The sequence below is a fragment of the Babylonia areolata genome, chromosome 17 (genome assembly GCF_041734735.1).
Source record: "Babylonia areolata isolate BAREFJ2019XMU chromosome 17, ASM4173473v1, whole genome shotgun sequence".
In the NCBI taxonomy this organism is placed as follows: domain Eukaryota; kingdom Metazoa; phylum Mollusca; class Gastropoda; order Neogastropoda; family Buccinidae; genus Babylonia; species Babylonia areolata.
The window spans coordinates 22,835,692-22,853,191 of record NC_134892.1 but is presented as its reverse complement, the minus strand read 5'-3'; the positions used below and the strand labels follow the sequence as shown (position 1 = coordinate 22,853,191).

The 17,500-nt window shown below is 44.4% G+C and overlaps 2 protein-coding genes across 3 annotated transcripts in view; both read right to left on the bottom strand.

Moving 5' to 3' along the window:
* The window catches only part of LOC143291759 (uncharacterized), a 43,383-nt gene that overhangs the window by 20,448 nt on the left and 5,435 nt on the right, over positions 1-17,500 (bottom strand). The gene's annotated exons all lie outside the window — the stretch shown is intronic.
* Positions 2,114-17,500, bottom strand: part of LOC143291368 (uncharacterized) — an 18,092-nt gene continuing 2,705 nt past the window's right edge. The window contains exons 4-9 of the mRNA XM_076601209.1: positions 17,382-17,435; positions 15,832-15,943; positions 14,567-14,683; positions 9,546-9,602; positions 9,048-9,116; positions 2,114-5,342 (exon numbers count right to left, since the gene is read on the bottom strand). Coding sequence (XP_076457324.1) covers positions 5,219-5,342; positions 9,048-9,116; positions 9,546-9,602; positions 14,567-14,683; positions 15,832-15,943; positions 17,382-17,435 — 533 coding nt within the window. The 3' untranslated portion in view covers positions 2,114-5,218. The remainder of the gene's footprint in view (positions 5,343-9,047; positions 9,117-9,545; positions 9,603-14,566; positions 14,684-15,831; positions 15,944-17,381; positions 17,436-17,500) is intronic.

The following is a 17,500-nucleotide window of genomic DNA, read 5'->3' as shown; positions in this document are numbered from 1 at the left end:
TCAATATATTCCGTGCATTAGAAAGCAAAAGCATAGTAAAGCTTTGAACTGGCAACTCCAAATAAACAGACTGAAGGCAGAGTTGGACAGGGGCAGAGCACTGGGGGTGAGAGGGGTAGAGTAGGTAAGGGGGAGGGGGTAGTGGGGGATAGAGTAGGACAGGAGGGAGGGGGTAGTGGGGGATAGAGTAGGACAGGAGGGGTAGTGGGGGGTAGAGTAGGACAGGGGAGGGGTAGTGGGGGGTAGAGTAGGACGGGGGGGGGGGTAATGGGGGGTAGAGTAGGACAGGAGGAGGGGTAGTGGGGGGTAGAGTAGGACGGGGGGAGGGAGATAGTGCGGGGTAGAGTAGGACGGGGGGGGGGTAGTGGGGGGTACAGTAGGACAGGGGGAGGGGTAGTGGGGGGTAGAGTAGGACAGGGGGAGGGGTAGTGGGGGGTACAGTAGGACGGGGGGGGGTAGTGGGGGGTAGAGTAGGACAGGGGGAGGGGTAGTGGGGGGTACAGTAGGACAGGAGGAGGGGTAGTGGGGGGTACAGTAGGACGGGGGGGGGGTAGTGCGGGGTACAGTAGGACAGGAGAAGGGGTAGTGGGGGGTAGAGTAGGACAGGAGGAGGGGTAGTGGGGGGTAGAGTAGGACGGGGGGGGAGGGGTAGTGGGGGTACAGTAGGACGGGGGGGGGGGGGGGTAGTGGGGGGTAGAGTAGGACAGGAGGAGGGGTAGTGGGGGGTAGAGTAGGACGGGGGGGGGGGGGGGGTAGTGGGGGGTAGAGTAGGACAGGGGGAGGGGTAGTGGGGGGTAGAGTAGGACAGGAGGAGGGGTAGTGGGGGGTAGAGTAGGACAGGGGGAGGGGTAGTGGGGGGTACAGTAGGACAGGAGGAAGGGGGTAGAGTAGGACAGGGGGAGGGGTAGTGGGGGTAGAGTAGGACAGGGGGAGGGGTAGTGGGGGTAGAGTAGGACAGGGGGGAGGGGTAGTGGGGGGTACAGTAGGACAGGGGGGGGGTAGTGGGGGTAGAGTAGGACAGGGGGAGGGGTAGTGGGGGTAGAGTAGGACAGGGGGAGGGGTATTGGGGGTACAGTAGGACAGGGGGGGGGGGTAGTGGGGGTAGATTAGGACAGGGGTAGGGGTAGTCCACCCAAATATATTCAGCCAATCTTATTCAGCCACGCGAGGAGGGAGAGGCTGACAGTGACATTCTTGAGATTCTTGGTTCCGCACAAACAAAAAGAAAAACGTGTGTTCGAGGTTTGATTAGAGGTTATGGTTTTGATGTGAGTTAGGATGCAGGCATCGGTTTTCAGGGTAATGAAGCTTGATCGAGTTTCTGATAAACAAAGGCCGGTAATTTCCAACCTCATTAAATTTTTGGGTTTAGGATTGCAGCGCAGGTGAAAAAAAAATGAAAAAAAAGTTCCGTATTTTAAGGACATTTTCTTTATTTCTCTGTTTCATACGCAGTTTGACACGATGCTGAGATATTGTTTATTAAATAGTATATGCACTGAGAGAAGTTGTGTCATAAGTAGCCTCTTTTCTTCGCGTGACGTTTGCATAATGAACCTATTAATAGAAATTTGTTCTCACTCAGAAATGGTCAATAAATAAATAAATAAATAAATAACAGTCATGTCATTGGACGGGAAGACAGGCACATGACGGTAAGGGGATACTGGTGTGTAGAGTGGACGGATTCGGATATCACAGTTTCTTTACCAGATAACTAAATAAATAAAGGTCCAGATGCAAAAGTTCTTTGAAACCAGAGTGTTTCCTAGTCAGGAAACTACTCTCTGGGTATCTTTTGCTTGTGACCTAGTTCTCCTATCATTCAATGCCGGCTCTGTGCCTTGATCCACAACTGAAGCAAACAACTGGGCAAATGCTGAACACGTGGCAAGAAGCTGAACAGAGTGTCACGATGCTGTTTCGGTAAACATGCTGATCATGGTTTGGGCGTTCGTTACTGGCAGTGAAATTTCTCACAACCACAATACCTGATACAATAAACACCCTGCAGTTTTACGTTTCTTACGCATCACCAACAGTAACAACCACTATCATCAATATCGCAATAGTCATCATTACCTGTCGATCTTATACATCCTTGCTTTTTAAAAAATTAATTTGATGATGACGATAACCACGACGATGATGACAATGAAAATGGTATCTGAAACAGGTCAAAGATCACATTTTATTTCTTATTGTTTCTAAATAAGACACATCGGCATGACTATCATTATATATCTACAAATATCATTATCAAAAAATTTTAAAAGTTGTTTTGCCGACAAACTGTCATGATAACAATTGTTTATCAATTTACATCGTTATCAGATAATAGTTTAGACCCCATACTGCCATAATTACAATTGTTCTCACCAAATCAAATGATGCACTCTCTCTCTCTCTCTCTTAAAGATAAAAGATCCGTTGGTTGAACACTGGATCGGAATTCCAATGCCTGACAGATTCTGACAGATACTACTGTTTCCCTCGTATATGATAATTATAGCTGGAACTTAGTGACACATTACATATTTGTTTAAGAGATGTCAGAATATCAGAATCACACATTATCTTCTCAATTGATGAAGATATCCCTTTTAAAAAGATAGTTTGTCAGACTCATCCAACACTGTTAACCCAGATATATTCAATCAATCTTATCAGACCCATCCAACACTGTCCACACAGATATATTTACTCAATCGTTTTCAGCCACGCGAGGTGGCAGAGTCCGACAGTGACATTCTTGGCATTCTTGGTCCCGCACAAACAAAAAGAAAAACGTGTGCTCGGGGTTTGATTAGAAGTTATGGTTTTGATGTGAGTTAGGATTACAATGATTGCTTTGACATGTGAAAATTCTGGATTGATGCTGGACAACATGGATCAATCATTCTGTTGCAGAACAAGGGAGATAACTTCGCAGCTGAAAACTGCTGCCTGGGGAAGTATATATTTTTTATCTTCTAGATTTTTTTCGTAAGTAAACAACCGACAGAAAAAAACCTCTAATATATATGTAAAAAACTGTGTTCTAGAGTGTTGTTGGTTCGATTCCAAGCAGTTCACCCTACTTAGCAAAAGCAACACACACTAAGGCAGCACACACTGCCTACTTCAAGTACTTCCTACAAGCAGACACACAAGCAGACACACAAGCAGACACACAAGCAGAAAACTAAAATACACATGAGTAAAAGAAAAAGCTTCTATGATTTTATAAGTATGATGAAGTGTGTTTCCTCCATACCTATTTTGTTTGTTTATTTGTTTGTTCGTTCGTTAGTTTGTTGTTGATGATGAAAAAAGAAAAGAAAAAAAAGAAAAGAAGAAACACTAGCAGTAGCAATCGACCTTGAAGATGCCCACAATAAAGTCCAGTTTGCGCACCTCATGGAGCTGCTACTAAGGTATGGAGTAAGTTTGACACTGACAAGATGGATAGCAGCAGCGCTTCAGTAAAGAACCGTCGTCCTACGCCTCGGAGATTGGATGTCTGTACCTTCTAAACTATCCATGGGACTGCCACAAGGGTCTCCGCTCTCTCCTGTCCTCTACAATGTCTACACGAAGGGCCTTGCAGACTTAAACAACAATGGAATAGCTCGGGTGCTTACTCTTGCGGATGATGGCCTGGTCTTCAAAACTTCGAAAGATGCTCAGGAAGAACTAAAGCCGTCCAGAAACAACTAAACAATATTGCTCAATGGTGCAAAGACACAGGATCTTCCATCAATCCAGCGAAAGCCCAAACGTTGCTGTGCACCCTCAACAACAAAACCGCGAGCAAATCACCACCTTCTGTGTCTTTCGATGGGATTCAAATCGAGAAAACTGAATGCCTACGCTACCTAGGAATACATTTCGACAGGATGCTGACCTTCAAAAAACATACGGAAAATACTGTTCTCAAATGCAAAAAGGGCCTTTCAGTCTTAAAAGCAATGGCAACCAAAGGTATTGAACAACGCCACCTTTTCCTGCTATACCAATCACTCGTCCTCAGTGTGATCGACTACGGACTTAGGCTAACAACACCGTCTCAAAGCAACCTCCTAAAATTAGAAAGAGTACAAAATGAAGCTATGAGGCTGATCCTTGGAACAATAAAAGACACGCCCACAGAAACCATGCGATACCTGCTTGACCTTCCTTCAGTGCAGGCCAGAAACAAGTTAGAACAGGTCAAGACCTACTTCAACGCATTAGAAAACCCTCAAAGCCCACTGCATGACGCAGTCAAAGAACCAAAAGGCAGCCGTCTAGGACGAGGAAGATCATGGATGGGGCAAGCAGAAGACACAATCCAGCTAGTATGCCGACTACAAGACCTGAAAGAAACAAAAGAATGGGAGAAAAACCCCGAAAACCTCAACCATCTATTCAACACAGCCATTTCACCCACTCTTGGAAGACATTGTCTGGAATGGCCAGAGGGCAAAACTGATGCGGAAGTGAAGCTACTCGTAGAAGAAAACAGTAAAGAAGAGGACATCATCATATACACAGATGGCTCAGTCACCAAAGACCAATCTGGTTGGGGATTCACTGCGAAACAAAATGGAAAAACAATCTGGGAAGAGAATGCTGCCTACAAAGTCACAACCTCCAGCCTAACGATGGAAGTTGAAGCTGCGACACATGCCCTCCAGTGGCTATCGTCCATCCATACGCCCGGAAACCAACATGCCATGATTCTAACCGACTCAATGAACATCATACAGAAAATTGAAAACGGAATGGGAAGCCCAGAGTGGCATAAGGCAATGCGCAACTTTCAGATTAAAAAAACTCACATGGTCATACTGCCCGGGACATGCAGGTGTTAAGGGAAATGAGCGAGCTGACAGACTTGCTGGTAACGCAACACCAACGAGTGGCCTACATCTAGGAAAATTGGAAATCCTCAGAAAAGTCAAAGAATATAAAAACAGAACAGGTACAAGGCAATCACACCATCGATCGATTTGTTGAGGGATTGCTTTTGTTGAGGGTTGCTTTTGTTGAGAGTTGCTTTTTTTTTTAGGGTTGCTTTTGTGGGTTGCTTTTGTTGAGGATTGCTTTTGTTGAGAATTGCTCTTGTTGAGGATTGCTTTTGTTGAGGATTGCGTTTTTCCCCCAAAATAAAACGACGCGGGTTGAAAGAAGTAAAAGTGTGGCCCAGTTGTGGTGAAAGACTGTCCGGCCATAGGATCTGGGATCAGACTCATCTCTACACATTCAGGTCTTCGTCTTCGGCGTTTTCATCTTCATCACCACCGGTGGGTCCTTGGAGAAGCAAAGGTTCTTTCTCCTCCTCCTCCTCAGGTGTCTCCTCAGGTTCTTCCTCCGTGTTCCTGAAGAAAAAGGTGGCGCCATTAGCAAAGGTATTGCCAAATTTAATTCTACTGTTATTATCAGTCAACCATCGTTTTTAGATTAGTCTTTTTAGTTTTGTTATTTTTTGTTGATAAAATGTTATTATTATTATTATTATTCCTATCTTTGTTTTGCAACTATCTGCCTTATTGCAACTCCAAAACTCTAAAGCAGATTTGATCTGCTTACTCCGTGTAGTCATTCATCTGTTTATTCGTGGACATCAGGTGTATGGTGACCAAATTCCAGTTAGGTTTGCGGTATGCTTGTTGTTGTTTTTTTGTTGTTTTTTTTTCCTATGCCTTTTTTCATATCTCTTCTTTTTCTTTCTTTCTTTCTACTTTATAGGACTTTTGTCCTCCTTGCATTTATCCACATTGGTTCTTCATTGGTTTAGTCTTTTTTTTCCTTTTTTGACTCACTTGTGTAAACAAAGCGAGTCTATGTTTTAACCCGGTGTTCGGTTGTCTGTGTGTGTGTGTGTGTGTGTGTGTGTGTGTGTGTGTGTGTGTGTGTGTGTGTGTGTGTTTGTGTGTCTGTGTGTCTGTGTGTCCGTGGTAAACATTGACATTTTCTCTGCAAATACTTTGTCAGTTGACACCAAATAAGGCATAAAAATAGGAAAAATTCAGTTCTTTCCAGTCATCTTGTTTAAAACAATATTGCACCTCTTGGATGGGCACCAAAAAAAAATAATAAAAAAAAAAGCCAAATTATATGCAAACTGCATTTACTGTTATACTGTTAACAAAATACTAAATTTTCCTATCAACTTTAAAACTATGAAACAAGAGAGGCAAGGCCTTCAAGACTCACTTGTGATACACTTGAGAAAAAAAATGTAATCGTTAAAATGTGTTCTGTATTTGTTATTACAAAGATTCGGGTTAAAAAAAAAAAAAAAAAAAAAAGAAAGAAAAAAAGTCATAACCAGATTCGAACCCCGCGTGTTCGAGTGAGAAGAAACTGTCTTACCCATTACACTATCGTGGCTACTTAACTAACGTTCTAAAATTTAATATTTGAACATACATTTTCAAAGGGCGATAAATCAATTGCGGTATTCCCAGTGAGAACGCTGTTTAAATCATATTATTCTGGTGTATCTTGGGCATTCAAAAAATCTTTAAGGGCAATAAAAAAAAAAAATTCGTTATAGTGCAGATCAGTCCCATCGTACACCTTTTGAATGAAAGGAACACGTGCTTATTGTTGGGTTTCTTCTCACCTTGGTTTTTCCTCTGATGAATGGGCTGACAGGGTTGTTAGAAATGGCGCAAAACACAAACAGGGAACCACAGAACTTTACGTGGCTTTATGTGCATATTTGTTATGCTGAGTGTATGTGTTATCCTACAAACTGAAACACAGTTCTTATCGGCTGCGTTATGTCTGTTTCAGGGGTACTTATTATTCATTCTTTTTTTTTTCTTTTTCTGATTTTGCCATTCTGACTGATTGGGACCACTCCCCGTGGAACAAGTCAAAATGATGTGCACCACCAGTTTTGTTTTGTTTTAAACAAGAATGAATTTATCGTAAATTCCATTGCTGTATCTTTTATATTATTGTTTTGTGAGAAATACAAAATGAGACGATAAACCGAGGTCCCGTGTGCAGCATGCACTTAGCGCTCGTAAAAGAACCCACGGCAACAAAAGGGTTGTTCCTGGCAAAATTCTGTAGAAAAATCCACTTCCATAGAAAAAAACACAAAAACAAATAAAACTGCACGCAGGAAAAAATACAAAAAAATTGGTGGCGCTGTTGTGTAGCGACGCGCTCTCCCTGGGGAGAGCAGCCCGAATTTCACACGGAGAAATCTGTTGTGATAAAAAGAAATACAAATGCAAATGCAAATGTTGACCGGACACCCGCTGTGAAATCACTCCATACACTCATCCCACACAACCAAAACTCACAACCAACTACCACATGTAAAACATACACTTTTAGTCATATATTCCTACACTCAGTCACATACACTTTACCATTCACATACATAAAGGAGTAGTTACATTAGAACAAGCATCATGGACCAAAGTCAGGGAAATATACCAAAAAATGATGTTTTTTTGCGATGATAATAATAATAATGGTATTTATATAGCGCTGAATCTTGTGCATAGACAAATCTAAGCGCTTTCGCACCAGTCATTCTCACGCATGCATAACTCTAAAACTGGAGAATCTGAAAAACAAGGAAGAGGCAGGGAAGGGAGGCTATTTTGGGAAGAGGTGGGTTTTAAGGCCAGACTTGAAAGAGCTGAGTGTGGAGACTTGACGAAGCGAAAGAGGAAGTTCATTCCAATTGCAAGGTCCAGAGACAGAGAAAGAATGACGGCCAACAGTCGAGAGTTTGAATCTGGGTATGCGTAAATGGAGTGGATCCGAAGCTGATCGTAGTGAGCGAGATGGAGTGTAGAGGTGAAGGCAGCCACAGAGATAGGAAGGGGCTGATTTGTGAATACATTTATAACATAGAGTGCTGATCTTGTACTTTACTGGGTGTGAGACAGGGAGCCAGTGGAGATGTTGCAAAAGAGGAGTGATGTGCTCAGATCTTTTCTTTCTGAGGACGAGTCGGGCAGCAGAGTTTTGTATGCGCTGAAGGGACTGAAAACCAGACAATAGAGAGTTACAACAGTCAAGGCGAGAGAGAATGAGAGAAACGGCAAGTCTAGATGTTGCGTCAATGGACAGATATTTCCAGATGGAACTGATGCGCCGCAGTTGACAGTAGCAGGATTGACATGTCTGACTGACACATTTTTGCATGGACAGTGTGTTGTCAAGGACAACGCCGAGGTTCCTGACTGAACTGGAAAGAGGGATGGATGTACTGCCAAGTTTCATTGTGTCAGTTGTGATAGAAGAGAGTTTTTGTTTAGTTCCTATGATCATTGCTTCAGTTTTGTCCGCGTTCAATTGTAACTTATTTAGAGTCATCCAATTTTGAATATCCAGGAAGCAGTTGGATGTTTCTTGCAAGAGCGACGACAGGTTTTTCAGGTGTATCACTCTTCTGGAGTTGAGTGTCATCAGCATAAGAATGATGACTGACATTATGGCGGTTGATAATTTCAGCGAGAGGGGCAGTGTACAGTGTGAAGAGCACTGGGCCTAAAACAGATCCCTGTGGGACTCCATGTTCAATTTTAACGGGTTCAGACTGGAAATTATCAACAATGACACACTGGAATCGTTCAGTGAGATAAGATTTGAACCAGTTTAGAACAGTGCCGCTGATACCAGATGTAAAATTAAGACGGTAAAGAAGGATTGAATGGTCTATCGTGTCAAAGGCGGCTGACAAATCGAGAAGAGTGAGAAGGGAGATCTGTCCTGAGTCGGACGCTAGCAGTAGGTTATTCAGGATGTGGAGGAGAGTGGTTTCGGTGCTGTGATCAGCACGATAGACAGACTGAAATGGGTGGATGAGATTGTTGAAACAAAGGTGATTGTTGAGCTGCTTCAGGACAGCTTTTTCAATACAAGTAATATAATACAAGTTTATAAACTGGAAACTACATACAGCAGTTTCATCAAATTAAAGCAGTTTCATGCATTATAGAATAGAATAAAGCTAAAAGTTTTGGGAGGAAGTTCAGTAAAGATCTAAAATACTTATGGAATAATAATTTCTAGCAAACACACGTGTCTGTGTGTTCACTACCACTTACCCGTGTTCACCTCCTGCTTCATGTTCATCCATCGGCATCTCTGGGGATTGACCACGCTGACGAATACGTCTGAAATAAAAAGAACAAGAATATGGATAATGATGATAATGCCAATAATATAGCAGGGGAAGGCACGCTTGTCTTTGGTGAAAAAACTTTAAATTGTACCCGCGGATCCCCACCATGGCAAAGGTAAGTTGCCTTCACGAAAAATGGATTTTGTCTTGATTACCATCCTAGTGGTCCGGGCCTTTGTGACTCCCGGGAATGGGTTCAGAACTCTCTCTCTCTCTCTCTCTCTCTCACACACACACACACACACACACAAAGAACGCCAAAAAAATTACCAATGTATAAGGACGACACACATTCCTGCGATAAAATACAACGTAGGGGAATTATCAAATTCCACACAGATGAACTGTAATAATTTACATATGTATCGGACATAACTGACTTCACACACGCACGTGTCTGTGTGTGTTCACTTCAACTTACTCAGTTCCAGCACCTGCCCTGCTTTCAGTTTGTTGTAGAGAGGATGGACCACTGCTGCTGAAACCACAAGAACATGAACAGGGATATTGATGATATTGCCAATGGTGTAGCAGAATATGACAATTTACTTACTAATTTCTTGCTTTTGATACGAACGTATGTATGTATGTGTATAGGCTGGGGGGAGGGGAGGGAGAGGGGGGAGGGAGGGGGGGCAGGGTTGACGAAACACAGAGGAGCCAACAAGACCACGACCATGTTCCTCCAGTGAACTGTACCCATGTGGGTCAGGTCAGGTCATTAGATCTGCTACTGGTAACCTGAAATCCAGTACAACCTGTTCAGGTTCGGGACTGGTGAGGCGGGTGGCTAGACACCCTTATGGAATTAAAAACGAGATCCATAAAAGGGCGTCGGCTCAGGAGAACCAACGACGGCCATCTAGCTCCACCGTGCTGTGTGCATGCCACACGCAGTTGGTCCCCGGGGTGTGTCTACCCATGCATGCGAAGTCTGGATTCGGCAGAATCTGCGGAAGAAACCTATCGGTTCAACGGAGAGGAAGGCGGTTACAGCAACGCACTGTGGAGTGCAGAAGGCAAGATGAGACACCGAAAGGATATCTTGGTCATCCACTGCATCCGTGCTCATCCTCCAGTCGTCTCGACTTAGTCTTGCCACTGGAAATTGGTGGACCCGGACGAGAGAGTGAGGTCGATGTTGCGCAACTCCTCTTCACTTTCAACAAACTCATCACGCAAGTCATTAGTCATCCTTATTGACCTTTCATCCTTCATCATTTCATCACCCCCAAGTCCTGTGGCGACAGGCGAGTGACGAAACGACATGTGTGGGTACACTGGCAGTCGCAGCCGCAGACCTGCACGCAGGCGGCTCAGGCCATAGGGTCGTTCTTCGTCGACAGGAGCAGCGATTGAGCTCGGCAGCCGTCTGAGCGTCTGAGCAGCCCTCTTTAGGAATGCACTGCTCACCTCCCTGGCATGAAGAAGGGGCTAGAAAAGGTGCCCTAAAAATTGCCTGCTCCATATCACCCTGGCCAGCATACCGTGGCTGGCGGGGACCCTACATCAGCGGTCGAAACAAAGAGAAAGAAAAGAAAAAAACAAGGATCGTTCTCTCACCATTGGTGCTTAGAACATAAGGACTCTCCTGGACAGAGATAACGCGGACAGTTGCATCCGAACTCGCCAGATACAACATCGACATCGAGTGAGACTCGGCTTGCAGGCGAAGGCGAGCTCTGTGAACGGGGATCTGGTTACACCTTCTTCTGGAGTGGACGAGGAAGCAAAGAGCGACGTGAGGCTGGCGTTGGTTTTGCAGTAAAAACAGCACTTGTCAGCAAGCTAGCTGGAATCCCAAAGGGAGTCAACGATAGGCTTATGACCATGAAACTCCCACTGGCATCTGGCCAGAAGCACCTCACCATTGTCAGTGCCTACGCCCCAACCATGACCAACCCGGATGAAGTGAAGGTGAAGTTCTACGAGGACCTTCACTCTGTCATTGCTGCTATCCCTAAAGCAGACAAGCTCATCATTCTTGGGGACTTCAGTGCTAGAGTTGGCTCTGACTACATCTCCTGGGATGGAGTGATTGGAAAGCATGGCGTGGGCCACTGCAACCCAAATGGATTGCTTTTGCTTCAGACCTGTGCAGAGCGCGAACTGCTGATAACCAACACAGTTTTCTTCCTCCCTACCCGTAACAGGACGTCATGGATGCACCCTCGCTCAAAGCATTGGCATCTCATCGACTACGTCATAGTCAGGAAAAGGGATAGGCAAGATGTACGTGTGACAAAGACCATGTGCGGTGCCGAGTGTTGGACAGACCATCGCCTTGTAGTCTCGAAGCTGAATATTCGAATCCAGCCCAAGAGACGCCCCCAAGGCCAGAAGGCTCCAAAACGGCTCAACATCGCTAAGCTGAAAAACATCACCATCAAACAGACCTTTGTGGAGCTGCTGGAAGATCGTCTGGAATCCGCCTCTCTGGACAACCAGAATGTGGAGTCTGACTGGAGGACCCTGCGCGAGCTGATCTATAGTACAGCTTCAGAGACCCTGGGACCCATGACCAGAAAGCACAAAGACTGGTTTGATGAAAACTGTGATGAAATCAAGCAGCTTCTGGATGAGAAACGCTGTCTGCATCAAGCCTACCTGAGCAACCCAAAGTCCACATCAAAACAGGATGCGTACAATGCCATCCGCAGGACTGTTCAGCAAAAGTTACGTCAGATGCAGGATAAGTGGCTGAGTGACAAAGCTGATGAGATCCAGGGATATGCTGACAGGCACGATATGAAGTGGTTCTATGATGCCTTAAAAGAAGTCTACGGCCCCACATCCTCAGGATCATCCCCCCTCCTCAGTGCAGAAGGAAATACCTTGATCACCGAGAAGGAGAAAATTCTCAAACGCTGGGCTGAGCACTTCAACAGTGTCTTAAATCGCCCTTCCTCCATAAATGATAAAGCCATAGACCGTCTCCCACAAGTCCCCATCAACGAAGCACTGGACGATCCGCCAACACTTCTTGAGACCCAGAAAGCAATACGTCTGCTATCCAGTGGCAAAGCACCTGGCTCAGACTCCATACCAGCAGAGGTCTACAAGGATGGAGGCACTGTGCTGACTGAGAAGCTCCATCAGCTGTACTCATGTGTAAAGAAGAGACGATCCCCCAGGATTTCAAAGATGCATCTATCATTCACTTGTACAAGCGAAAGGGGAACCGGCAAGCCTGTGATAACCACTGGGGCATTTCCTTGCTCTCCATCGCAGGCAAGATACTCGCCAGGATCCTACTAAACCGCCTCACAGCACACCTTGACCAAGGTCATTTGACTGAGAGCCAATGTGGATTCCGGAAAGAGCGCGGAACCACCGACATGGTGTTTGCTGCAAGGCAGCTGCAAGAGAAATGTCAGGAGCAAAATGCTGATCTGTTCTCCACCTATGTCGACCTCACTAAAGCCTTCGACACCGTGAGTAGAGAGGGACTGTGGAAGATCATGGCCAAGTATGGATGCCCTCGAAAATTTATTTCCTTGGTCAGCCAATTCCATGAAGGCATGCAGGCTCGAGTCCAGGACAATGGCGAAACATCTGCTCCTTTTCCTGTCACAAATGGTGTCAAGCAAGGCTGCGTCCTGGCTCCAACACTGTTCAGCCTCATCTTCTCTGCAATGCCTTCAGAGATGGCGATGTTGGAATCGGCCTAAAGTACCGAACAGATGGCAAGCTGTTTAACCTCAGAAGGCTTCAAGCAAAAACGAAGGTCATGACAGACATGATCAGAGACTTTTTGTTTGCTGATGATTGTGCCCTCAACACTGGACATGCAACTCAGTGTCGACAAGTTTGCCACTGCCAGCAGGAACTTCGGCCTTACCATCAGCACGAGGAAAACTGAAGTTCTCCATCAGCCAGCCCCAGGGAAACCCCACGTTGAACCCAACATCACAGTCAACGGTCAGAGACTCAGTGCGGTGGAGCGGTTCACATACCTTGGCAGCACACTGTCACGAAATGCGACCATCGACGATAAAGTGAACGTCAGGATTGCAAGAGCAAGCACAACTTTTGGTAGACTCTATGCAAATGTCTGGAACAGAAGAGGCATTAGTCTTGAGACCAAACTAAAGGTCTACAGAGCAGTAGTTCTCCCCACACTACTGTATGCCTGCGAAACTTGGACAGTGTACCAACGACATGCCAAGAAGCTGAACCACTTCCACACAACATGCCTCAGGAAGCTACTGAACATCAAGTGGCAAGACAGGACCCCAGACTCGGAGGTGCTTGCAAAAGCCACCCTTCCCAGCATCTTCACCATCCTGATGCAGTCCCAGCTTCGCTGGGCTGGACACGTGGCGCGCATGCCAGACCATCGGCTGCCCAAGAGGCTCTTCTATGGCGAGCTGCAACAAGGGAAGAGATCACACGGAGGTCAGAAGAAGCGCTTCAGAGATACTCTGAAAGTCTCTCTGAAAGCGTTTGATATCAACCCTGACTCCTGGGAGGAATCTGCAGTGGACCGTGACAAATGGCGCGCTGCTGTGCACAAAGGTGCCAAGTTGTGCGAGGCCAACAGGACTGCTGCAGCTTTTCAGAAGAGGCAGGCCAGAAAGTCACGGGCAAACAAGCTCCCTGACAATGATATGCCTGTCTTTGTCTGCCCCAACTGTCAGCGAACATTTCGTGCGCAGATTGGACTATTCAGCTATCTGCGCACTCACAGATAGATTCATGAGCATCCCCCCCACCACCACCACCCTCCCCCCATCCCCCAGCTGGATGACAACGATGGTCATCATCGATCTCGATGGACACACACCACCCCCGAATATACCACAGAGAATGACACTGAAAACCTTGACAAGACTCACCCCAAGCGCGGAAGTGGAAGGGATCGAAAATGAGGTCACCATGAGAGCAGGGCATGAAAGGCCACAAAATTTGAGACTTTTTTTTTTATATTGATGAAGAATGATGAGGATAACAACGGTGATGATGAATATGTTGCTATGGAGGCCCATTTAGGTTTAGGACTACGTGACAAGGCTGTACTCTACGCTTCCTGTCATTATGATATCCTGGCGTCAACCAGACCCGAGAGATACAGACACTTGCAGTGTCTGGAAATTAGAACAACACACCCATAGACGCATCCGTACAAAATAAGTCATTTTGTAGAAGTTCGACACGAGATTCAATAGTACCTTATCTCTTACAGATAAACTGCATGATGCGGTTTCATGTGTAGTTCACCCACCCACACACCCAGCAATAAACACACGCGCACGCACACACACATGCATTTAACAATAGCTTGTTCGTTTATACACACACAGAAACGTATCTCCATAATATAATAATATAATGTAGGGGAAATGTTGACACAGCTGAATCATAACATTTAGCTTACATGTGTTTCTGACACAACTGTATCACGGTTCACACCCACGTGTCTGTGTGTTCACTATCACTTACCCGTGTTCACCTCCTGCTTCATGTTCATCCCGTTGTTCCCGTGCTTCTGGCTCCCCTACCCCTCTTCCATTTTCTTCCATCGGCATCTCTGGGGATTGACCACGCTGACAAATACATCTGAAATAAAAAGAACAAGACATGGATAATGATGGTAATGCCAATAATATAACAGAGGAAGCCACGTTTGTCAATCATTTCCTTTGGAGCGGTATGACATTGTGTTTCTTGTCCCCAGTTAAAAGTAAAGAAGAAGGAAACCCTGAGCAGACCAGGCACAATGACACTAACTGCTGCCAAAAACGCCATAGTGTGCAGGAGTGATTCAATCTCTTGTTCAATATTTATCTGTTATTTTGTTTTGCTTTTTGTGTGTGCGTGGTTTCATGCAACTTTGCATGCGCGTCTTATAAACCGTTTTAAGGTTTAATTGATATTAAAATTGATTCTGATTCTGATTCTAACTGCACAATCTGTGTCTTTACTGAATACGCATATTCAAAAAAGGGTATTAAATTAACTAGAGTGAACATACTGAAAATTTCAGTCAACGGGATATCCCGATCAGACATTTTGCCTGAAAAGTCTGTCAATGTGGGAATCGTTGTACATACGTAAGGCCCAACTACTTTTGTTTTGAAGTATCTGAGCAGTCAAGTCATGGAAATGAGAGGAATACGATACGATACGGTACAGATACGTACGTATACATAAAATTATGAACTGTTTGAATCTTAGTTAACAGCGGATTCGATGTGGCTAAGACTGTATACCACAAACCAGCACAACGTTTCAACAGACCTGCATAAATTGGATTTTTTACGGTGAGCATAAAAATATGATTTGGATCGCAATGCTAACTTTTAACTGTAGTAATTCAATTGCAAGATAAGAAAATAACCTTGAAATAGGAGATTATAATACTCCTATTTCTACTACATTTCTGACCAGATTGTTCAAGAAGCCTTAATCATCTCTGTTCATGTCAGCAATGGCAAAAGATCAAAGCACACATCGAAAAAGCACACCTGACCACTTATGCACGTCTTATGCATTCATGTATGTGGGCGTGTACGTGTGAGTGTATGCGTGCGTGTACGTGAAAGAGAAGTGTACACATGATGGCAACCACATAGTCACAGGTTGTGTCTGTGGTGCGTGTGATGGTGGGCCATGGTGCTGCCACTGTCTGTTGCCGTGTGGGTTTTCTTGTGGGACCACTTTTTCCCACCGTACATGTACAGTGTACACTGCTTTGTAAAACTCACCTTCTGCGGTAGACAAGGCATCCCACCCCCACTATGACGACGCCGCCGACGATGCCGCCGACGATAGCGAGAACACTTGGTCCACCATCTCGTTTTTCATCAGAGCCAGAATCTGTGGGAATCAAACAAATACGTATCATTCCTATTCATACTAAGCTTTTGTCAGTTAACATCATCATTCTTGTCGTTTTGTTGTTTACGACACTTGGAAGTTCCGGATCTGTTTATCATAATGTGTTCGGGTGACGTCACATGATTGTGTGTTGTACGTCACCAGCAACATGCTAACACGTCACTGCTGGTAAACTGGCTTCCATGTGTCTTGCACGGCACATAACACGTGATCTTTGCCCTCAGCTCTTTCTGCATGTCAGGATTTTTTGTTTTCCACCTTTTTTTCAGACAAAGGTTTACAGTTACATTTTTTAAAAACGTGCATGCTCTGTGCATTAGAGGGTACAGCGTAATGACATAATGATGCTCTGCATACTGACAGGTCCACAACAACAGAATGTAAGAAGAAGAATGCACATTCAATAACATAGTTTCATGGTGACATTACATAGCTTAATTTTGTATCAAACATGTATATGGAGACCATTTTTGCAAGAATTTGTTATGCAGGACAGGAATTAGTTGGGAAATGTAGGCCCATATAACTTATGTGTTTGAATGCATCTCGAAGCACTGAAAATAGAACATTCTGTCGCTCCCCTTTTGACCTGAAACGAGTCTACGAATTGTTCCTTGAGAAACAGGATTTTTTGTGTGTGTGTGTTGAAAGAAATCTATTTGAAGCGGCAGGATTCAGAGTTTCAATAGAATACGCGACATAAGGGCATCTCTCAGTCTGTCTGTCTCACACACATACATATATCCATATCATATATATATATATATATATATATATATGTGTGTGTGTGTGTGTGTGTGTGTGTGTGAATGCAAGTGATATATATGAGCATTGGTGCGATTTCTGAAATGTGCTTGCATGTGCAAGAGACAAAATTCAACGATTCTGTATAGTGTAACCTAAAATATGAAATTAGATTCGATCTTATATCAGAGCTACAGATGTATAGGTAACTAGAAAAAAAAAAACCCACAAAAAACCCAACAACAACAACCCCCAGGGACAGCAGGCCGAATTTCACACAGAGAATTCTGTTGCGATAAAAAGAAATACAACACAATACAACACAATACAATACAATACAGTTCAAGATTTAGAAAATCAATACCAATACAATCACTGTGTTGTCTGAGTGCTGGGCCTAAAGGCAAGTTTTCAGCTCTTTCAGCCAACAAGCTGCTTTCTGGCTCCGCACACAATAAATGAAAGAAAGAAAGGAGAAAAAACAGAATGAATACATAAAACGTAAGACGAGTCACACAACAGCTTATTTCTCAGATGACGTTCACAAACAGTAGCATTCTCAACACAGAAAGTCTGATGTTTCTTTTCGTTCGCTTTTATACAGTCACTCTTCGTACATTCCTTTTCAAAACTGAAAACAGTATAATTAGACATTTTTCTATGCTTGACTTACCAGGAGCCACAGATGGTGGAGTTGAAACGGTTGACACAGTATCGTAGGTACCGCCTGATTATTTGAAACAAACGCAACACAATCCTTAAAACGTGGAAATAAGATAAAATAAAATAAAA